Source organism: Odontomachus brunneus, unplaced genomic scaffold (genome assembly GCF_010583005.1).
Source record: "Odontomachus brunneus isolate Ranch 3 - 2012 unplaced genomic scaffold, Obru_v1 Obru_scaffold_046, whole genome shotgun sequence".
NCBI lineage: Eukaryota > Metazoa > Arthropoda > Insecta > Hymenoptera > Formicidae > Odontomachus > Odontomachus brunneus.
The window spans coordinates 317163-342499 of record NW_022639496.1 but is presented as its reverse complement, the minus strand read 5'-3'; the positions used below and the strand labels follow the sequence as shown (position 1 = coordinate 342499).

Below are 25337 nucleotides of genomic sequence, written 5' to 3'. Positions count from 1 at the left end.
ACACACACACACACACACACACACACACACACACACACACTTAGAATTGACTAAAAACACCAGTCAAAAGCTGAAATGCTAAACTATTTCAGGTTAAAACTTGATTATTCCGCACATTGATCAGTCAATCTAGGATATAGTAGTATATGAATTACTGTAGAAATAATAAATTTGATGAGCTACTATCAAGACATAGCTAAGAATTATAACAAAGATTGTAAAAATTGTATCGTCGATAAAATAGCTTGCTACATAATTTAGATTATACAGTTCGTATTCATGTTGCCAAAAGATATATGACAATTATTCAACTACGTATTTATTAATGTTTGTTAAGATCGTCTTAGATTTAGTGAACAAAAAAAAACATGGAATTTTCTATGTTAGAGGTCTCCACACGTTTCGTAAGATGTAAGTAATTATATAATCAACTTCCCAGATTAGTTGCGTGTGTTATTTAACGAGGCAATCGAAATTTAATGAGAAAGAGATATTAAAGCCATCTAGCGGACGCTTGAAGTGAAAAGTTCAAGCGATAAACAATACTAAGTTTCGAATTTATAAATATTACTTACTTATAAGTATTATAATGTTTAATGTGTGCATTTATAAATCAGGTTGTAGATATATTAAAAGTTATAAGTATAAATAATATAATACTTGTAGTTTAATAAATTTTATCTTAAAATTGGCTATGTTCATATTGAAATTTTCATTATATGTGTACTATAACGTGTTATTTGTATATTAAATGTAATTACGCAAAAATTGCAAAATTTCTTCTTTATTGCAATAAAATTTAAATATATTTTACAATAAAATATTCAAGTAATTACAATAATCTTGTAACAGAAATCAAACGTGCATGATATCTTTAAGTAAATAGTAATAGTAACTAATCTCAGTCATAATTTTTATATAATCCAAGATTACTACAATTTTGTAATTTTTACTATATTTTCTCTTGAATCCTAATCAAGATATAACATTTTTCCTACATTACTGTGCACGAAAGATGTAAAATGTGTAAAATTTAAACCCGTTTACTAAAACAGAACAAAAAATAAAAAATAGGGAATAAAATTCGATTAAATTCTTATTCAGTTCCTACGCAGTATTCTTACAACTAATGAGAATGCATTAATACCAAATAATAATTGGGCAGATGTCAAAGTAAATTGCATGCACTGTTACAAGAAACTCATTTATTGTTATTTCAGAGCGAAGAGAAGAACCGCGAACGAGCTTTGATTCATCGCCTCGAAGGGGAAAAGCAATGTGTGATGTTTGAAAAGTTCAGGATTATTATTCGTGAAATAAGGTCACTGTTACGTGCGCGCTGCATAATTGCAATACCACGACATGTGATGGTCGCTCACGTCGATTTACCCGTACAGTTGCACGGTGTTTCGCCGGTTCAGTGCTTTACGTTCCAACCGCAAGGTCGCACCACCATTCACAACGCTCGAGCATTACCGTGCAAATCTGCATCTCCAACTGTACGGTGTACTTTCGTGCGCTACTGCGTGGGCGACGGCGGCGCAACTAGCCCGAGCAGCATTTATTTTTCTCGCAGATCTCCGTAACGCGCGGCTCACTCCAGTGCACACCTCGCAGATCGGAAAATAAATTGCTCGATGGCGAAGGAGGAAGGAAGAATAACAGCACGTGCGAATGGGACACAGTACGAGATACCCGCTGAGGCTCGAAGCGAATGAGAGAGAGAGAGAGAAAGAAAGAAAGAAAGAAAGAGATCAATATATGTATTGCTATTTTCCAAACAGAAACCCAGTGAAACTGTAATTTCAGGATATATCTACCTGCTGGCACTATCGTACGGGAGTTGGGGCAACTTTCGATCGCGAGTCTATCGTTGCAATGTGGACGTAACGCACAGTCGTTGCACTCGTACGCGGCAGGATCCGAGCTACCGCACAGTGGACACACGCGTCTCTACGAACGCACGCAATACGGTGTGCGCGCGCACTTGTGCGTGAGCATATGGCGTGCACAACACACATACACACACACACGCACGCGCGGTCGCGGCGGTCAAGAAAGTAATCGAAAAACGAATTGCTTTCAGTTCGTCTTTCGCGCACAGGAGAGAAGCGATGAGAGGAAGACTTGGGAAAAAAAGAGGAGGAGAAACAGGAATGGAAATAGAGAGGGAGTTAAGAAGCGAGTCGCGCTGCGACGCCGTTTTCCGCGATGCGCGTGAATGAGGCAAGTACGACGTGAATCGTTAGAGAAGTACTGGCAGCATCATGGTATAAAAGGGAACGAGAAGGCGTCGGGACGCCCGTTCGCCGAGTCTGCGCCGTCACGACGACGTCCCTTTGTCCCCACGAATCTCTCACCTTGCCTGTCTCTTTCTCTCTCGCTCTTTGTCCTTTGCTCTATCTCTATCTTTCTGTCTCTCTCGTCTTCCCCATACGCAACGCTCGCACTTTGTCCTGCGTCGCGACGTCGACGACACTTCGTCGCTCTCTCGCCCGCGCGCTACGAAAAATACGCCTTCCGCTGCCGCGTGAGAGATGAAAACGCCTTGCCTCTTCTCTCCCTCTCTCTCTCTGTCTCTCTCTCTCTCTCTCTCTCTCTCTCTCTCTCTCTCTCTCTCTCCCGCTCGCTCTCTCCACCCATGAAGAGCGACGTCGCGCCGGAAAAACTCTCGGGCGCATTAATTGCCAGCTAGACGATATTCAAAGTGGCGTGCGAGACCAAACGTGATGTTCGCAGAATAAAAATAAGAATCGAAAGGGTGAGTCGTCTCGATCAACGAACTTTAATACTATAGCAAAGCGCGAAAATGACAATATCGCGTCGATTAATGTTGGACATGTTCCAAAGATTAAATCTGTCGGATATCAAGATTATATGAAACAAATTGCATGAGAATTTGATACGCTACATACACAGTGAAATATTGTCTAACTGCGTGTACAATTAAACAAAGATTGACTGAGATTCGATGACTGAGATGTTTGCGATCAAAGTTGACACCTTTGATACGTATTTCTTGAGAATAGTGTGTTTCTAATTTCTACTTTTGATATCTTTTAAACGTGAGATCTTCTATACGTAAGATTTTAGTGATAAACTGATATGATATTAAAGCGTGTCATTTTTAATTTTTATTTTTGATATCTTCTAAACTACACGTGAGATTTTAATGATAAACTGATATGATATTAAAGTCTAATATACAGACATTATACATAGATTTATATACGGATTAACCATTTCAATGTGGAGTACGTCTATACACGTACTGGCAAAAAATTCAATAACAGTTAAATAAATTAGCGAATTTGTATAAAAAACGGCACTAGGGAATTTTAAGGGTCGCTGAATATAAATTTGAGGTCAAATTTGAAAATTTTTGATGATAGATCCATTTTGAAGACCTTTTTGAAATTGATAATAGGCACTTAATTGCAGGTAACAATCACTTAACAATTTTATTATAATGCTATTTTATATCGTTTCGTTCAATTTAAAATAGCGAAATAATCGAAATAATAATATTTTTACCCCCACATTTAGCTAATGAATATTTGAGAATCTAACAACCCCGAATATGGTAAAGATATAGAAATACCGAATATGGTAAAGGTATAGAAAACAGACGCCATCTCCGATGCGGTTGACCTTGACATATGTCATAGAGATCATCCTTCTGAGTGACCTTCGCTCATCCATTTTAGCCGTCGCTCATTGTTTATTAAAAAGTTATCAACAAAAGAAATTACGTCCCAGATAGACAGATGTATGTAAATGTTGCAGTAACTTTACGGTGCGTAAAATCACGCAATGCATAAAATCCTTTATGAGCCTATCACATGTTAGTCATATGTACAACATATATAATGACGAAATAGAAATACGAAAAAAAATCTAAATTTTTACTCAAAACAATATGTCATTCAGTTTACTAACAAATACAGACATATTTTGGTAATTAATTTTTTTACTCAATATAGAACAACTTAATATAAAGTTTACATCGTGTCCATAAAATTGTTTCTTTTTTTAGATTTAGCATATTTACATCATATAGACATCATGCTTTGATTATTATATATACAGTGTGCTGCCTCGCTCAAGGAGTTAGGAGCTCCTATTTTATCGATCATTGTTTCAAGAATCGAAGTTTTGAAACCCAAACAGGAATCGATGTATTAAAATCGATATCCGTGTACTTCATACTGACATTACCTTCTTTTATGCGATACAAACAAGTTGTTTATATTCAATCATATTTACCGCATACAATTACCTCACACATTGATTACAAAATGTCATCACGAATTGAAATAAAATATTTCATTAAATATGATTTAAAATTTTCAATGGTACAATTTCATAAATATTACATGATAAATTGTGGGCAACTTTTAGTTAATTCATTGCTACATGAACGTAACAAAATATTGTAATCATTGCATGATATAAATGTTTCATTTAATGTAGGTATATGTGTCTCCATATATATAATAAATATTTTATAAAGTTATCATAAATCGATTACAGCACGTCGTAACGATCACGAAAGTTTATCTGGGATAAAATGAGTGTAATTTTTGGACATCGTATATACAAAGACATCAAATTTGTAGGCTAGGAAGGTGTCTGCCACTACCCTAAGTAATATTCAAAAGATTTTAACTGGCGGTCATTATTTGTTAAAAAGTTATTCACAAAAAAAGATATATTAATATCAACACAAAGTATATTAAGTGTAGTATGTAAACGGTATCTGTCCCTAGTCGTGTAACTGGCCCCTCAGACCTCCGCACCGCGGCGGGGGAGGGAGGGTAAGTCTGTTATACTTAAACTAAAGAATGAGAATTTCTCACAAAAGACTTGGCCCGCGGTGCGGGCGTAGCCCCCCAGTTACACGGCTAGGGACAGGCACTTTTTTTATTTTTATTATTTTCTATTTATAAAACTTCAAATAGGAACACACGCACACACCGCAAGCCCTCCCGCCCGGGCGAGCAATGTGTGTGTGTGTGTGTGTGTAGCAGGCACTTTCCTAGCGTATAAATTCGATGTTTTTGTATATATGTTGTCCAAAAATTACATTCATTTGATGCAACTTCTTTTGTTAATAACTCTTTAACGAACAATGAGCGACGGTTAAAACCTTTTGATTGTTACTCAGGACCATGTCCTTAACAACATATATCAAAATCAGGCTGATCGCAGGCGGCGCCTGTTTTCTATATCTTTATTGAAATTTTTTATATTTATTGAAATTTTTGATACTTTTTTGTCGCCATATTGAATCCGCCATTTTGAATTTTCTAATTTCGACCTTAGATTCGTCAAAAATAGTTATATGCAAAATTTTATGAAAATACGTCGAGTAGAACGCCCTGTACATTTTTGGCCTACTTATTTTTGGCCTAATTTTGCTTTCCACAGTAAAGGGGTTAATTGACCATTTTGTTTTCAAAATGCAACGGTAGAAAGTTCATAATTTATAGTAATACTTTACGCAAAAACATATACACATATTTAAATATTTACATACTTCTATTTTTATCTATACATTTTTATTATACAGAGTGTTCAACGTAACGCACGATTTTTTAGACATTTCCGACGGTTTAAGCAAAAAGATTGCAAGGTAAATTTTCAACTACTTTGTGCAGACTACAACTTGCAATAACAAAAGATAAAAAAATTTTTGCGCATTGTTACGCTAAACACGCTATATATAAATTAACGCATAAATGAAGCACTCGTTGGTAAAATAAAAATAATTATTTTTTTCATATTCGTTGTGTGTGTGTGTATAACATGTTAAAATCAACAGTGATACTTAAATAATAAAATAAATGTATGAAAATATAGTTTTGTTTAATGAATAATAAATTTATAAGTGGTCTCCTCCAATACGCCACGAAAAATACGGCATCTAGTGATATAACTACATTGAGTTTGTTCAGAATGATAGGTCGTTCTATGCGCATTTTTTAATTTTGAAAGATATAGAAATTATCTTAAGTTATAGTCTACCAAACAGAAAAATTGAATAAACATACATTCATGGCGCATACGCTTCCAGTTATAAATTATCGTTAAATCGCAGAAACTAATATTTCAATTTGAAGGCGATGACCTGTCAATACTGATGAAATGCAAAACTATCATTATAGTCACTCTCTCTATTTGTACAGAAGAGTTAACAGCTACTTAAACTGACAGTGAGCAACTAAGTATCACCTTTCGATTGTCTATTACATGAACGATGAACAGACGCCAGAATTGTCGGAAATTTCGGTTACCTGACTAAGCAGGTAAATGGATTAGCAGGTTTAAAACGTACGGGAAACCTTGCTTCTGAGTTTGGCTAGTATGAATACCCAGAGAAAAATTGCCCGATGTTTACTAACAACAACACTGTGTAAACTAACGGATTAGTTTCCTCGATTAAGTTGTCTTCACTTTTGAGACGGTTTGCAGGCGTCACACGTTCTAACAGCAACACACAAATACATGGGTCCGCACAATGGAAACATTCAAAAACCAAAGCAGTCTCGACGTCTTAACTATGGGTGTGAAAACCTCTGGGCAAATCTACGTTTCACGCTTTAGCGCGCGAGAAACGAATTCGGGGATCATTGACCGCGCTACTTCCACAGCAAGAAAAAAAAAGCAGAGAGAAAGATCGACAATCCTTGACACTCGCGTGACCAAGGGTATTAAAGCACTCGCGTAATTACACGTCGCTACTGAGAGGACACTCCACCCTTCTCACGACCTTTTTCCACCTCGCTGCTTTCGACCCCGCGCGAGTCGCAAATCTGAAAGCAACCGTGTCATTCCTGGTGCAACCATGGTAATTTCTGCTCGAATAAGAGCAAATGAATTGTTGGTCGTCGCTAGAAACGGCCGAGCAAAACAGAGCTACGGACCCTTCCCTCCTCTTCGCTCAACGAAAAGTATAAAACGAGATAGAGCGAGATATAATTAATCGCGCTAAAATCGATCCGGGCCGAGAACAAAGATATTTTGAGGTCTCAAATAAAAATAAAGAGAGATACGCAAAGTGGAAATCAATTAAACGTCAATTTACCGTGAAACGCTTTTATCGCGTTTTTATTTTTTCGAGAATATAATAATGAAGCGCATTAATTGCTTTTACATGGAATAACTAGGTGGGCGTCAAACGGTCAATTTCATTGGCTGTTTTCGCTAAAGTGTCGCGGAGTTACGTCGATGCCGTTGTCAGCAAGACGTGGCGATCGCACTTCGGGCAAGTATTGATTTTACAGTATGTCAAAACTGCAAGAATGCTCTCCTATTCAGCAACTTCGGCACCGCGTACATATATCTGTCGCGCAGATAGAAATCTTCCAACGCTTCGGTGCCGCGCATATTGTATAAACGGCACGCGAGTCTCTTCTCGTACAATACGCTCTCGCGCGTTATGACAATAAACCACTGCCTAGGCGCAATACGACGGCAATAGCCGGCGGAGAATCTAGTGATTTATCACACTTGTCTCGCGGCTCCTCGTACTCGCTACCATTTCCGTCGATCGTGTCAATAGCCCACGGATTTGATGTGCCGTAAACTACAGTCTGTTGGATCTAACAGGAGTCGCGAGGTTGGTGATATTTTTCACCGGAATCTCAGAAATAACTTTTGTTTAAGATCGTTAGGTGCCGTATTTTCAGTGGCGCATCTAAGGGATCGCTCATATTTACTATTTATCAAACAAAATTACGTTTCTATATTTTTAGTACACTAACTACTTAATTTGTCATTTACTTTGCACTTGCTTTATATTGCATGTTAATCTATTACTGTTGTTTAGTATCATAAAAGTTAATTTAAAAAGAAATTAAGAATATATACATACAAGATATTATAAATAGGAAAAAAACTATTATTTTATACTGATAAATGCTTTATTTATGCAGTTTATCTAATAGAGAAATGCACAAATAATAATAAAAAATATATAAGTAATTAAAAATATGTGTATGTATGTATTTCGATATATATGAATTACTATAAATTATGAATTTTTCACTGCATTATTTTGAAAATAAAATGGCTAATATATATTGAAATTAAATAAAATAGCCAATATAATATTGAAATTTATAATGTCAATACTTGTCTTCAATATCATAGTAGTTTTTCATCAAAATCTTACATAATTTAGAAGATATTAAAAATTTGAAACAACACGTTAGCCTTAAGAAACACGTATAAAAAGTGCTAACTTTAGTTGCAAATATCTCTGCTCTCGAATAGTCAATCTTTTTCTAATTGTGCAAACAGTTAGATAATATTTCATTGTGTATGTAGTGCAAGTTTTGCATTAAATTTTCACGAAACTTGTTTCATGATACAACTACCTCCAAATGAAAAAAAAAAAAAAAGATAAAGGAATACAAAGAACTATTGCGACACGAATAGCTGCCATAAATGACGAAAGAAATAGGGCCTTTGTCGGACGCTCTTTGGCGATGCAAACAAATAACGAGATTTTACCATTTTGTTGAATTGTTTAATAGGTTTTACTTCACCGGAATCTTTACTCAAATAAAAGATTTAACGTCGAAATCAAGTGGAATTTTTATATAAATAAAATCCTTCTCGTTCACACTGACAAAGTATTATCAAAGATCGTCAATTTTAAATAATTTTTCATAAAGACAAGAGAGGGTCATAAGAGGTCCGGAAATAATTGAAGAAGAATGACATTATCAATTATTTTTAGTTATTCTAAATAAATACTTGGGAATTCAGTTCAATGAAATATTAACTTCATAATTTACAATTATCATTATATATACAGACTTACAATGAAGTATATTCCATATTTTCGTGAAACTGTATTTTTCTATAAGTACCATCTAATTTTACACAAATTTATTGACAAATTTAGGTATAGTAATTAAAAAAAAAGTAAGTTATTAAATAGCGAAATTTTTATTACGCTAAATCCCGTAATGCCAACAGTTTTTAATATACGAAGAAAACATTGTAATAAAAATTATGTCTTTTTACAATTTCTTTTCGTAAAGTAGGATTATATTAAAATGTGTAAGATGTGTAGGATGTGTAGGATAAAATGTGTAGAAGAGATTGGGGTTAGTTGGCTACCGGGGTAAGTTGGTAAAATCGATTATTTCTAATGTTTTAGATTTCAGAATCAAGTAAGCAGGAATTTCAAAACTATTTTTTACATGTTTTTTGCTTGCTTAATTTTGTAACTGTTAGAAACTGTTAGAAAATAACAGGAATAATCAATTTTGCTAATTTTCCCTTGTAGTCAACTAGTCCCAGTCTCTCCTAAATTACTGTAGAAATAATAAATTTCACGATCTATCTGGCATATGATATAAAATAAAAAAACATTCAGGTAATTACAAAATTTTGTAGTAGAGAGCCAAACATGCATAACATTTTTTAAACAAATGTATAGTAATTTCGATTATAATTTTGTATAGTTCAAAATTACATTTTATTGTAATTTTCATTATAATATTTTCTCTGTGTATTACCTCTCGTCAATATCGTTTTCTACGAGGAACATTGCCTCCTTCGCCAAACATTATCGTACGCTCCGTGTAGTCATGAGAGAGATTTTGCACGTTCGATGTTTATTGCATCAGGAGCGGCTATAGGGAGAGAAGCAGAGAAAGAGGGAACGAGGGAAGGAAGGAAGGAGAGAGGGGAAGGAAAGAGAGAGGGACAGAGAGAGAAGGGGGAAAGAGAAAGAGAGAGAGAGAGAGATACATATACATCGTGTCCTTATAAGTGCTTATTAATCAGTTGTCGGAACGCCTACCGTACTCGGTTAGAAATGTCCAAGTGTTCCAGATTTGTCCCGTTTGCGGCGCAGACGACGACGTATATCTGTTCGTCCTCTGCTCTAACCCAAGCCAAAATACTTTCAATCAGTAATCGATAGTGGTGGCCCCGGAGCAATATTTCGGTCGAGAGCGGCAAACGGCCTCTTCACTACTGCGATCCATTTAGTCCGCGCGTACATTTACAACGTAGTGCGACTGCTAACCGTCCCATATACCCGTTCTATGTAACGTGAATTCTACGAGCATGTACTACAATGAAAGTAACGCAGTTAAGTTCGTCGTACTCGAGCGTGATTCTGCGCCAGGCATGGGAAATTTAATCAAAGAATGTCGGGCGAGGGTGTTTCATAATAGAAAGAAAGAGAGAGAAAGAGAAAGAGAGTAAAGTAGAACTGCATATAGCCTGCGCATGAAATAAATAAAACGCACTAACGAGAATCCGGGAAGAGGAACGATCGATTTTCCGAGGCGACTCGAAATCCTGACGTTGTCAGCCGAGCACGCTCTGCACAGTTGTCTCTGTGTTTTCGTCAGAAAACTGTAGGGCAACGAAGCAGCGAATCGTGCCCTATTTCCATATTTAAATCGCCGTCCGTCTCACGACACAGTCGCGCTCAGGACGATTCCAAACATTGTAGTCATGCGGCAGAGTCGGGAAATAGTATAAAGCGGTTCCATTCGGTTGTCAGTCGCTACTTCCCGTTTCACCCGCGACGGCGAGTATTGCACGCCACGATGACTATAGCGTTAACATATCATCATCGTCGTCGTCGTTGTCGTAAGTACGGGCACTTGGCGAGAGATTTTCTACGTGTCACCAGGTGTACCATTTGCGGCGCGCCGCCGCGGTTTCGCGATTCGCATTTTTAGTCCTTCATGCATCGATTCTCGCGTCGCGCGCCCACTTCCGTTTATCGACCTTTCGGAGAGAGACAGAGACACCACTCGGTGTTTCGACCGCCACGTATGTGCTTAATCTATCGGGGCGTGGGCGTAATACCTCTCCTGTGGTAGAACCATACGCTGCTGCTGCTCCTTGCCGCCACAAAGAGTCTCTAGGAGAGCTCTGAAGTAGTCGGGCAAGCCTTGGATTTAGACTCTGCTCCGTGTGGTCTACCGGCTAACTATAGAAACGCATAAGTGGATAATTTACGGGCTTCCTAGACGGCGTGTAGGATTCAACATCTCTTCTTCGAGATTTTGTTCGTTAGATATAGATCGTGCAGAGATCGAGTACATCGCGATATAACTATCGCGGGAATGTGAGAGACGGACTTCTCTCTCTCTCCTCCGTGTCGGGCGATCCGCACGCGCGACGTATTTAGTCCGCGTGTTTCTTTTTATGAAGCCCACTGAGCGCCACTGAACGGTTACAAGGCGACGACTCCGCACACACACCAAGATGCGCAACATGCACCGCCTTGGCGCGCACACGCGAAGATGCGGTAGCGACAGTGGTGGCAGTGACGCTCCGCCGTTTCTGCGACCGACAACCTTGGCCGAAATGCCGAACCTGTTTATCTGGTAACGCGATTTACCACGCCTACCTAGTGCTTGCTAAGAATTGCCAATTTCTCGTTGAATCGATTTCTTTCCGGCCGGCCACTGCACTATAGGAGCACGAATTTGAAATAGCTAAGTTCACATGCGACGACAACTCGTGTTCTTTGACATCGACAACACAAAGAATCTTTCATCGTTACCAGGAAGTTCGGACTTGACAGATATTGATTAACGAATTTAACAGATATTGATTTGAAAAAACTTCAAGATTAAACCTGTCATTTTCAACGCTAGATTTTTAGCGAGTTTTGAATTACGCTTAAGTTAATGGAATGAGAATTTTCGGTTTATGGCTAAAAGGATTGGTGGAATTATGAGGTTTAAACACAGTTGAGTCATTTCAATTGCCTGTCAAAAAGATAAAACTGCTATGAGATCGTTTCTGATCCCACTGTGCCAGAATCAAAAAGAATCAAAATGTAAAATAAAGATGATTTATCGTTATATATCGCAGTTTTCTTTACATTAAACATAATATATAAGTTTTACGAAAGTAGCTTATTTATTCTTGTCTATGTGATTAAGATTTATGTATCACACATCAAATTTTAATCACCAAGAAAAAAAAGAGATTCAGATATAGTTAGTTTTTGTAATAATTTTAATAAAATTTGTGTGTGTGTGTGTTGTGTGTGTGTGCGCACTATAATAAATTAATATATCACATATAAACTTAAAACTATTAAAGATTTTACTTGCCTTTTAACCTTTAAAAAAGATATATTTTTACTTAAGTATGCTTAAGCAATTTAACTTTTCGATAAATTAAAATACGTAATATTTTTCCTTAAAAGTTCAAATATCGACACAAGAAAATCTTAAAATATGAATTTCTTAAATTCATTTTTAGAAAGTTGCCAATTTTTTTGTACTCATATTCATCGCGTTTCTCTTTAAATTTGCAATAAAATAAAATACTCAAGTGTGTGTGTGAATATTTGCCATCATTTATTTATATAATTATATTCTATAGACTTGAAAGTATATTTATAATTCTTTATAAATTTTTTTAGAATTTTTATGAAGTGTAAATAAAAGAGCGAGGAGACGAAAACGATTCTAGTATGTCTAGATTAAGATGCCAAAAAGATGAGAGTTAAGTTTCTCTCGTTAAACCGACTTATAAAAATTTCTAAAAAGAATTTATCCTTTTTAAGGAGATATGTAATATTGCAGAAGTGTGAATTTGATGAAACTACTGAGCAGTTGAAACGAGATTGTTTAATTTATAAATGAGATTAATTATTATTGAGATTATTAATTATTGAATGCGGATTACGTGTTAATGGACGAACCCATCAATAAAAGAGGTCGGAAAATTTCAAAAACGCGAAAACGACATGCAACGATACGGTATTCGCAGTTCTGACACAGCCCTCGTGAATAACGGTTTCAGTTGAGCACAGCGCAAACGCACGATGCTAATACGACGTTGTATGCCGCAGCGAAGTGGGATTAAAAGTCCAAAGTCCTCTTCGCAGTGGTCCACGGGGAAATGAACTATTTTCGTCGTCTGCTGAGGGCGGGGGATGCGCGATGTCCTCTCACCAGACAACTACGACAACGACGATGACGACGACACTACGACGACCACAATAAAAACATTGGTACTTTCACTCTCCACGTCTTTCCCGCGTGTTACGTGGTACGTTAATGATTCCGCGATCGCCGATGCTAATCTGCGCCAATTAGTCACGCAAGCGGCCGGGCTAATCGTTTCATTGGAATCTCGAAATTGAACTTTGAGCCGCCTTACAGCGAGAGCCTTGCCCACATCCGATAAGGGCGATCAAGAGTCAATCGTTTAAACGTTGCTCAATGAAGACAAAAAGAGAGCAGCGAAGTAACTCTAACGTAGGACGTAATCGGCGCCGAGAAAGGACTACGCAACGAAGAGTCACGCGGTCCCGAATGGCAATCTCACGGTTACAAACTCACATTAAACATTCTCGGTGCGCGCGTGTTTAATTCCATATCGAATTAGTATCCATATCCATTAGTAATTCCATATCGAACATAATTAGAATAGCGTAAAGTAATCGAAATATCTCAAGGTATGCGAATTCAAATTTTGGTCTTACGTTAAACCTTGAATTCTATAACGCAGTGCAAGCTAAGTTAGTAAAGTACACTATTAGAAAAGTTCTTAAAAATAATACCATTATTGTAAGTAAATTTAAGAATTTGATATTAAAATTAATAATAGTGAAGATTTTCATGACATTAAGATTATTAGTTATAAATTAGTTGTAATATTTCATATCTCTTAATCTAATATTTTCTATCTTATATTTCATGTTTTTTTATTAAATTCCATATTAAATTATGAAACATTGTAACACGTTATGATATGTTAGAATAATTTTTCTAATATATCACAAATACGAGACTGTTTCGGTCATGTGGCCTGAAAGATTCAGCTTGCAAAGCATCATGGTCTTTCAACAAGATTTCAACGGAGTTATTCAGAAGTCTCTTCATCGGTTCTCCTTTGTGCTATCGCAAAAGTTGTGCATCACTAAATTGTGATTTTGATCACTGATTATGATTTTTCATAACTATGTATTATTAAATATAATATTGATTTTATTATTTTTTATAACATAGTTATGTAAAAAGACTTCACATCCCAGTTATTAAATTTAATACGAAGTTTTCTAACAGTGTAGGTTTAATTCTAATGATACAATACAATTTACTCTTACTTTGACTCTGATAATTGTCCGAAATCTCCACTTTCTTCAACGTCAAAATAGGTTGTATTATAAACTTCAGAATATTAAAAGAGGTGTTGAATAGAATAGTGAGACTAAAAGAAGGGTCAAAATTTCGATTTGGGTAACAAAAGAAGAATATCACCTATCTTAAAAACCTTAAAAAGTATACAATAATTTTGAATCAGTATCCCTACAATTCTATCATAATAATCTAACAATAGTAGAAGTCGGTGTCAAAATCTGACTAATTGAGTCAATAATCATACTTTTTATTTTAACTCCTTAGCGACGGATGACGAGAATTCTCGTCATTTCCGACTTTGCTCAAAGTACGGCAAAAACGCATTTTCTTATCATGAAATATTTTATTGTATTGAAGCCCCTAAGTGAATTTATCATTGAAGTGAAGTGTATCTAAGGCTTTTGAGGTCTACTGAATACGATTTTTCAATCCGATTCGCGGAATTTTTTCTAAAAAAAATATGGCTGTTAGAAAAACGACAATATTACGAATTTTTCAAGATTGTCGTCATGAGATATTTTGTTATATTAAAGCCTCTAAGTGAGTTTATCATTGAAGCAAAGTGTATCTAGGAGTTTTGAGCTCCGCTGAATACAAATTTTTCATCCGATTCGTGAAATTTTGCCTAAAAAAATATGGTAGAAAATATGGTAGAAAAATGAGAATTTTTCGTGTATTCTCGTTATGAGATATTTTGTTATATTAGAGCTGGTACATGATTTTATAATTGAAGTAAAGTATATGTAGAGATTTTTGGGCCTGTTGAACGTAATAATATACGCTGTTTTAGTACCTATTGGGTTTCTGGGTACCTCGAATTTAAGAACCCTATGCAGAGTTTAATAATAAACACAGGAACAAAACTAGTGAAAAAAATGAAAAATTATATCAAAATGAAACAAAATAGATTTTAAAGCTAAAAGTTGATACTTTTATGTGGAATTCATAAAATGTATATAAAAAATTTGCTGCCGATGCTATAAGACAATAAAAACCCTAAAAATCCACATATTGGTCTCTTTGACATCATTTTTCTCAAAAGTCACTTGGTAAACAGGACAACGGATTCATGTTCAGCAGGCAAAAATACATCGGAAATGACTATTCACATTCTGGCAACAAAATCTTTGCTGCCCAATGTTATTTGCCGCCATTTTGAATTTATAACAAAAAGTTTTTGCAATTTAACTGAAAATTCTTCATTAGCACCATCAAAACGCCCTCTATATCAGTTTTCATTCATTTTTCAAAAACTTTTATTTTCCGTCGTTTAAGTATATTCGAGATAAACGGTGCTGTCGCTAAGGGGTTAATTATTTATTCCTACAGTATTAATTATATCTTCCTACAATATATATTACATGTAATTATCTACCTAATTTGTCTGTCACACCGATTTCTAATAACGTTAAATATAATAGGATTATAGGTATATAGGAACATTAATTCAAAATTATTTCGTATATTTTAGGACTTTTGCTGTTTTTTAAGATGGTTTATTTTTTTTAATTTTTATTTTGTATTTTGTATTATTTACTAAAATTTTGTTTTAAAGTCGGTTTATAAAAGTTTTGTTTTACATCTTTAGATGTTTTCGAATTTTCAAGATAGTAATTGTCTAATTTCCAGATCACCAAAACAAGCTCGAGTAATATGTGATACACTGAAAAAAATTGTAAATTAACAAATATTTATTAGATGGGTATCATTAACATATTTACTTTAATTCCCTTCATTTAAACCGAATATTATTTACTTAAACTGAATAAACAATACTCAGTTTAAATGAAAAGAATTTTTATTTAAATAAATATATTAATGGTTAACTCACCTAATAAATATTTGTTAATTTTTAGGTATTTTTTTCTCAGTATACTAAGAATTAATAATAATCTAAGAATTAGATAACATATTGAAAAAGTTTCATCTCAATATCTCGAGCGGATCTCGAGTTATAAGGGAACAAACATACATACTAAATCAAACTAAGAACCGCCTTTTTTCCTAAATAGATTAATAAAGCTCTATGAAATTCACAATGGCAAAATTGCCCCCGTTTGAGAAAGACACGCTTTCGATCTCGGTAAATATCCAGTCATTTCGTAAACGCTACAAAGATAAATGTAGGAAAACTTGTCACCGTTTAGTAAGCTCGCTTGCGAGCATGCCATACGAAAGCATCGTCTTAACATGTTCGTAGCAGATGTAAGGGAGGACAACGTTGGGATAGAACATTTCTTAGAAACATAAATCTCTTTTCGACCACGTATTATACGCTTTCCCAAGCCCATGACTGTCGGTTCGCTTTCTTGTTGATATAAACGGGAAAACGCATGGCATGCGTTACGACCATCATTTGCTGAAGAGTAAACTCACCGGAGGGCCATTTAAATTTTTCAGACGGCACTCTCTTCGCGCGCTCGAAACAAACCGTCACATATCGAACTCCGCGGACAATCCTCCGGCACGTGAGAAATATTCTCAGCTGTATAATTTGCATAAAATTAACTCGACTCATATGAATATTATTAATTAATTATATTAATTAAGAACGCCCGCTTATCACGATATCGTATAACCAAAACGTCGGGATTGTTTCACGGAACAATCACTATCAAAAATCCTTTCCGTTTGTAGATGGTTTTTCTAGAAATAAATACCGCAGAAACCACGTGTCTTTCTTTTTTCGTGTAATTTCGACCTTGAGGGGAATTGACGTAAGACGCGCGCGCGCGCGAGAGAGAGAGAGAGAGAGAGAGAGAGAGAGAGAGAGAGAAAGAGAGGACATTCGTTCAAAGAAGACACTCGGAGCGAACTGTTTGCACAGCTGATGATGAAATGGAGGATAAAACGCGAAGAGCATAATAAGAAATGTTAGAAACTCATTATTTATTAAAATACAGCGATACTCTTTTGCACGCGATAACGCGTGTACAAATTCGAAATTCCAGTCGCAACTCCCCCGACGTCGAAGCCTATAAGTTTTCGGAAACAATGGACGCGCCGGATGCGCAGCAAGTGGCAAATCTGTGTCAGATGTCTACTGACCTCTGAATCGCACCACGGCGACCAATTATACGCGGGATATATTTGGCGTGACCAGTCGACCTCGTCGTGTAATGTTGCAACCGAACGAGCTCACGATCTCTTTTTACGGGCGAAAAACGAGCCGTTAAATAAATACCGCGCGGGACGAGATCGAAGGAACATTCTTTTTCTCTCTTTCTTTCTCTCGCCTGCTCTCCATCCCTCTTTTTTCTCCGCGAAGCAAAGAAGTTTCGAAGACACTCGCGTCTCCGATGATCTAAACAGCATCGCCGACGAATAAATCGGGCGTGTCATTTGCGTCACATGTGTTTGCTAGATTAGCATTTTGCCGGTAGCAGCGGCGTCACAATTGTGCGCGCGCGAGAGAAAGAGAGCTTCGTGAACGAAAAGTTTTCAGGAGTTCGGGGGACACGAACCGGTTCTGCAGCCCAGATGTATTAAATCACGAACGTAAAGTTAGAGAGCTTCAAAGAGAGATCCTAGCAGGTCAAAAGGATGTTCTCCAAGGTCACCGTTGCTCCGGGGAGTCCCGAGTGATCTCTTTTTTTACCTCGATCATTACTAAGCGAACTTATATTTACCGCGTAATACTCTCTCTCTCTCTCTCTTTCTATTTAAATCGCGCCAGCCTGAGTTTGTCGTCATCCGAAAAAAACCAATCGTAACAATCAATGAACAAAAAGAATTTTCTATCGAAATATGAAAAAATATCAAATGTCAAGTAGAGGTATAGAAAATGTTTCTGCATTTTTGTGAATTTCGTGCAATTCACAAATTGCACGAGCAGGAAAATCGACACAACTGTAAACCGTCACGGGGAGGATCGATAACGGGAGAGTGTGAGGAATTACAAAGTGCCTAATATAATTCTTAATGATTATTACAGCATACGTCGCGTAACGACACGTATCACGATTACAGCCTTCCTAGAGTCTATTGTGGGAACGTCTTACGTGTTGCGCGTGTACTCTTTTCCAGATGGACGATACGCGCTTTACCAAGTCGTTGTTTCTACTCCCTACGCGTACTCTCACGACAATGCGTTAGGGGAGCACACACGCTTATGAATGCAACGGACGCATTCGAGTTATCCTTATTAAAGGAGTGATACGGTTTTGTAATGCGGTACGTTTCCTTCCGACGAGAGTGCATGCACTCCGAGCAATAACATCTTTAATTAAACACGGTAGAACGAGGCAGATAAGCCTATGTAAAATTATAATTTACGAGCGCACAGCCAAAGAGAGATAAAGAATGAAAAGAGAGATGGGAATGATTAAGAATAGAGCATTAAGGATAGAATATGAGGATGTAGCATAGTGAGGTACTGAATAAAAATTTACACATTGATCTCACAATGCTCGAAAAACTAGTTTATTATTTCCACCAGTGTAATACATGCGTAATTCACTACTATTTGGTTTGCAGTAATTTCCGCAACTCTTTTGTGCCTACAGTACATATATGTACCAGTTATAAAAAAATCATAACTTTAAAACAAATGGTCCTGTTGACTTTTATCTTGGCTTATTTTAAAGAGAAAAGTTAAGTCTACATATGAAAAATTAGTATACTTTTAAATTTAATATTTATGATAAAATATAATTATCTAAATTTATCAAAAAATTCAACTTTTAGTTAGCATACATCTCTTCAGACATTTCTTCGTCTCGTTCAGCTAATTCAAAGAGGAAAGGATCACATTTTCTTGACAAATAAACTGTTGCTTATATAAGAGTTATAAACTATAAAACTATATCGACAACATGTACGGAAGCAGATTTCGACCTGAGTCGAAAATGAGTAGTTCCAAAGTCCTTTGTAGTCTTTATTTGAGATCTATTATATTAAATTTTTAAATTTTTATTTATATTAGGTTTATTAAACATTTAATAATTCCGACGCAATATTTGATTTTTCAAACTGAGTTTTATAATAGTTTCAGATCAGCGACTTCGTAAACCCTATATAAACAATTGACATCCAAATTTGACAAAATTTCTTCGTTTGCATACGTCATATTGGACTCGTCATTTTAAATTTTGCTATTTTGACTTCAGATTTATAAGCAACGATCTCGAAAACTCTTAAAAGAATACTAATTTTAATTACTTGTAGTAGTTTGCATTCGTAACGGATTTCTACAAAGCATAAAAGAGTTAAATAATGTATAAAAAAATCTGTTTCTTCGAAACGAGGGATTTGAGAGAGGGGGAGGAAGAAACGGAGAGAGGGGAAGAGAGAAAGAAAACTACGGATAAATTTAATCGATTAGTATCTCATAAATTCGTTACATTATTATTTGGTTATTAATATCCTAATTAATATCCAATTTCACTAATGGTCGTAGATTTCTTCCTTCTTGTGAGCAAGATTTCAACCGAATTTCATAAAAATCTAATTTAATTCCAAGACGCAAGAGATAAAGCACGCGTGCGAGCAAATTATATTGCGCGACATTTCGCGTCCATATTGAATAAACGTGTATCGCATTAGTGCGACTAGGCGGCTAGTGCACGGGCTCTATCTGGAATTCAATGACACGAGTGCAGAATCCTTCTCCTCCTCCACCTCTTGCCGCATCACGCCTATTGTAGATTATCAATTTATCTGTGCACGCGCTTGCACGTTGATAGCGCCGGACAAACGCGCGGAATATCGTTTGTTTTACGTTCGCTTTAATAGGTCGCATTATAGTCACGGTTTCATACGCGCCGGCGAAATTAAAGCGTTTGACGCCAGAAAAATGTAAACGCCAATGAAATAACATGCTAAACTTCAACTCGACGACGCAATAACGTGGCTACTCGTCATCAAACACATCGATTCGCGTTTTCACAAAAGCATGGCACGAACGAATGCGTTGAGGTGTTGCGTTGTAAACGCAATGCGTTGTAAACGTGTCCCTGTATTTGTCTCGTTATCTGAATCACAGGGCGTATTTGAGATCGATTCTTTCTTAACGATATACGGTCAAGATAATTGTAATTTTCAAGTAATACCAATCACGCGGAGTTTTCGCGTAATCGTAAACAAAGGCTTCTGAGTAAGTCATAGATAAATACAATAGATAAAATAGATAACAGAAAATCACAATAGAACGACATATTTATCTTCGGTGCTAAATCCAAGTTAATTTTACTTTGATAACATAACTCGAGATTTAGTTAAGGGAAACATATAAGACATTAAAAATACAATCACACGCACACATTGCGATAAATAAGAAGATTACGTTTTCAATATCATCGTCTTGAGTTGTCTAGACGCACGAAATGACTGGTAGATTTAACAGAAATCAAATTAGAAAAAATAGTTTTTCGAAAAAATAGTTTTTCGTTTTAGAGCTAATTGCTAGATGCGAGTTGTAAAATTGCAAATGTTTCCACAGAGATCTTAAATTTACAAAAATAAATATAATATATTAATAAACTACGTTACTGTCAATTTTAACATAATCCCTCGTTGTCTTTTTCTCAAATAACTTTTGAAATTCTGAACTTTATTAGTATTAATTTTTATGAAATTGAAGCCAAAGAAACGCTTAATGTTTGTGTAAAATTTAGGTTCTTTTATGACTAAGGATAATAAAGATACAACCTAAAAAATATTTTTTGTAACATAACTGTTACCGCTTTTCCCTAGTGCGTAAAAAAAGCAAACGCCTTTTTCCAACCAATGTGACGTCAATTGTAACATCAATTTTAACTTTCGTTACAATCATACAAAAAAGCAACATTAGGTAATGTTGCTCATCAATAATTAATTTTAACAGTAATTAACAAAATTTAAATAACAATATTATATTAAAAATTATGAACAAAGAAACATTGAAAGTAATAGTTTTAATCAGACAATTAAGACAAATATAAAATACATGATTTGTGCAATTGCACAGTGTAACGTTCCCTTAACAAAAATAAAAAAATCTGTCCGACTATTTCTCCAATTTTCTTATTTGATTGTAATAATATAATATTTCAACATTCTAAAACTGGTAACGAATAATCAATATATACACATTATTACCTCAAAAATGTTTCTTTATTTTGGAGAATTACAGGTTAAACGTACAAAACTGAATTTATTTTCGATATTTCTTTAGCGAAACGCATATGTTTGTTTATAACAACTGAGTTGCTGTATAATATAAAATTGTAAAAAATATCCCGAATTTTTTTTTATGTAAAAAAGTAGTATTTTTAACAATATAGGTAAGTTTGTTTTATTTTAAATAGCCTTTTTTCTTTCTTTAGAACTTTGAATAAAAATTTAAAAAAATCGATAAATATCGATAAATATCGATTTGTTGTACTTTCAACAGAAAATTGTATTTTTTATACTCTTTCATTTAACATATAGTTGTGCTGCTCCTGACTACTCTTTCATGACATAAAGGCGATAGAAGCAGGTTTGGATGAGAGGCAGTTTAATTAAGCGTTTCATTCATATACTTATTATGAAAAAATAATATGAAAGGAATCGCAAAATGTTCTTTTCAGAAAAATATTAATTTCTGATTTTCATTAAAATTGTTAAAATATATGGTTAATAAAAAGGAAAATGTAATTTGAGAACAGCCGAGTAAATTTTCGAGCATCTCGAAACTTTTTCTTAATATTTTCCATTCTAAAAAAACCACAAACCTAAATGACATCTAATTAGTTAAAATAAATTTAAAATAACTCTTTGAAATTAAACGAACTAGTAATCTAAAACCATTAAGACCGTGTACAAATGTCTTAGTACTGTTTGGTATTAATAATATTAAATTAATAATATAGTGATAATGTTTATCGTGTATGCGAGACATACCGAATTCTCCTTCGGCCAAATAAATCGCAACGTGTGTCTTCCACGAATAAACCGACCCTTGAATCCCAATTGTATTTTAAAAAATTAATTCTCCCGGTTTCATGGCCGGACCGTGTTTTTTGCAACAATTTCGATAATTAATTGTGTTTTTGGGGATTAACGGAGATTTGGGGTTTATCGGGGGAATTAATTTATTAGAATACAGTTGGGATTCAAGGATTGGTTCATTCGTGGAAGGCACATACCACGATTCGTTTGGCCGAAAGAGAATTCGGTATGTCTCACATACTCGATGAACACATTATCATAATAAATATGTAACAATTAGGTCAACATATTAAATAAAAAAGAGAAAATTTAATTGCGTTAAATTTGGAAGAATGATTTTTGAATGAATTTCCTATATACTCGTTATACTGTGAACTGGAATGACCATTTTTTACATTCAGTACATTGTAATTAGTCTTCTTTTGGTCTTGTTCTTGTTACAATTGCGACCACCTCTGTTTTTAATACATGTCGACCCCTCGCCCCCTTACCACGTTTACTTATAAATATTATTTAATGTTAACACTCGCCTCATTAAGAAGCTTAATAAACACATATTTATATGTATATGGCAAAGTCTATTTTTAAATAAATTTTTTGAGACATTAGTTAAAAGAGGTTTTCTATAGAGACTAAAAAACACACAAAAACTTCTTCTACACGAAGAAAATATTTTAGTAAAAATTATAATACAATTATAATAGTCCAGGATAGACTGACACTATTACGAAAATTGTAATAAGACATAATAAAAATTACTATGAACATAATAATTTTTACTATATTCATGGTGATTTTTACTATGTTCATAGCCACTAATAAATGTGCAGAACAATACACTCCAATTTATGTGTACGTAAGTGATATATTAGTTAAACTTCCAAACACACACACACACACACACACACACACACACACAGTAAAAGTAATAATGCATTCCTCTCACAAATCTTGTCACTAGATTGCTGATTTTCACTGACACTTCGTTACAACTAACATCATTTTCTTTTTTTGTTGCCAGTTTTGGTACAATCGTGTCAGATTCATTACAATTAATGACCTGTTACAGCGTCTTTGACCTTTTGTGGACAGCCTATCGCGTTCTTCGTGCAGGAGATTATATGTGACTAGCAGCAATCTGATACATTGTGGTTCGACATTTAGTACAAGTGAATTTTTTTCTGCCAACACTGCTGACATCACTCTCCTACGAGAGCAATACCGCCAAGTAAAGGGTTGATACCGCGAAGCAAGGAAAAGCATGTTTCGTCTGTTGCGTACATAAATTGCGTGCTTTCCTTCGAATGTCGCGTCGCTCACCTGTCGCTCGCATCTCGTACACCCGTCAGACATGACAAAAAATTTGTATATAAACACGATGCGACACGACACGTTTCGCGATCGTACGCTCCGTCGCTGCAAATATCAATTTCGCGATGATTGATATCTGATGGCTTTTTCTGGAGGGGTGACGTGCGGCGCTTTCATGTCCTGCAACTCGCGCGAGGGTGAATCACCCCTCGTCGTAACGCAATTCGCACTAGACTCTCACGGTAGATCACGAAAACCGGGAAAACGAGACATGAGCATGAGCGGTGGGATCAAGTCGAGCGAGAAGAAACGCGAAGGAAAAACGCGCGGGAAAAAGTGGGTGCGCCCCTTTCAGTCGTGCGATGTCCATTTTAACAACTTCGTGTCACTACACCTGCCACTTTTCTATTTTTCGTTTCGAGAGTGAAAAAGCGTTTTCCAATCCAAACTTTCGTCCCATAATTTATATTGATTATCTGATGTCTCAACTAAGCGTAGAATATGTTCATTCAACAGATACGGCCATTAAAGTATTAGAAATCGTGTCGAGCACTCAAGTGCACGCATCTTTGTCTCGTTACGACGCGTACGTAAATAGCGTAAAAGAAAGATATGCGACTGAAAAGGGCAAGCCTCTCCCATTTATCCCTGTTCGCGCGCCGCACGCACTTTCCACACCCCTGTAAACTTTTGTTCTTTTTGCCCCGTCTCACTGTAGCTATCTTGTTACGTTTAAGGTGCAAAATGTGCGCGGAGTTATTACGAGTGCGAGAGAATAAGATACAACAGCTAATTTCTCTGACAAAATAATTCTACTACCGTCATGTCGGGTCAATTCTCTCTGAATGCATCGTGTTACTCTGCACGCTCAAAATAAAATGTACTAGGACGCCTGAGGCGAAAGAAAAGAAAAAAAGAAAAAGAAGAAAAGGAAAATTGCAAGAACGTATAAAAAACGTAATAAAGAAGAGAGAGAAAGAGAAAACGAACTCACTGCTGCCACAGCACGCAATCTAGATTTCCATTTTCTAATTTGAAAAGTCTCCGTAACGATATAGTGAGAGGAGGAAAAAGACCAAGGACAAATGAGCCCACGCACCTGTCATCCTGTAGACGCTTGAGGTCGGTCATCTCACGCTCGAACTTGAACTTTGACACCTCGCAGAGCAAGGCGTCCCTCTCGCCGACGACCTCGGCGAGTTCGCGCTGCAGCCGCTCGATCTCTGCATACTGGCGGCTGATGAGCTGATTCTTTTCTTCGAGGATGCTCTCTACGTCGGGGTCCAGAAGGCCGGCCGTCTCGCCGACACTACCGAGCACTGCGCTCATATCGGTTTGTTTACTTTCACCGTGCGGCCCGCGCGCGCTCTCGCACGCGCGCGTGTCTCTCTCGCGTGTTCACTCGTAAACGTCGCGCGTCGTTCCACCGCGTCGGGGAGGACGTCCGTCGCCGCCGCCGCCGCCACCGTCACCGTCGAAGCCGCCGTCGCCGTCGGCGACGCCGTCGGCTTTGCACGATTGCACGAGTGACGCGCGCCGATGCTCACGACGCGCCGCAAGTTCGTGCCCGAGACACCTCCAGCAGCATATCACGGCCAACGACACGATCGACGATACGCACCGTACACGCGAAATAGCGCCGACCAAGCACACCGCGATCCGACAGGCTCTCACCGCACACTCGCCATATTGCGAAACGAGCCGCCTCGTATATTCCCTTACGTCGGACCGCGCCAAGGTCCGATTCCGCCGTTCCGCCGAGCGCGCACGCGCCGCTCCGCGCCGACGATGGCATACGTGGCGCCACCACGCGAGTCGAGTGCAACACACTAACCAAGTATTAGGCCTGTTCTTTTTCGCTGCACTATTGAACTGATGCAAGTTAAAGCGAGACACATATATGTTTTCTTACTTTAACTTATTGCACTAGTGCAGTAGTGCAGCGAAAAAGAAAAGGTCTTTTATTGT

At 36.5% G+C, this 25337-nt stretch overlaps 1 protein-coding gene across 5 annotated transcripts in view; it reads right to left on the bottom strand.

Annotated features, from left to right (window-relative positions):
* Positions 1-25060, bottom strand: part of LOC116844788 (IQ motif and SEC7 domain-containing protein 2) — an 85749-nt gene extending 60689 nt beyond the window's left edge. The window contains exon 1 of one of the 5 annotated variants that reach the window (XM_032816823.1): positions 24469-25060. In XM_032816823.1, the coding sequence (XP_032672714.1) occupies positions 24469-24698 (230 nt within the window). In that variant the 5' untranslated portion in view covers positions 24699-25060. Of the gene's footprint in view, positions 1-1820; positions 7868-24468 lie in introns of those variants that run through there. The other 4 variants (XM_032816814.1, XM_032816813.1, XM_032816821.1 and 1 more) reach the window with 4 other exon arrangements.
* Positions 25061-25337: the final 277 nt, after the last annotated feature.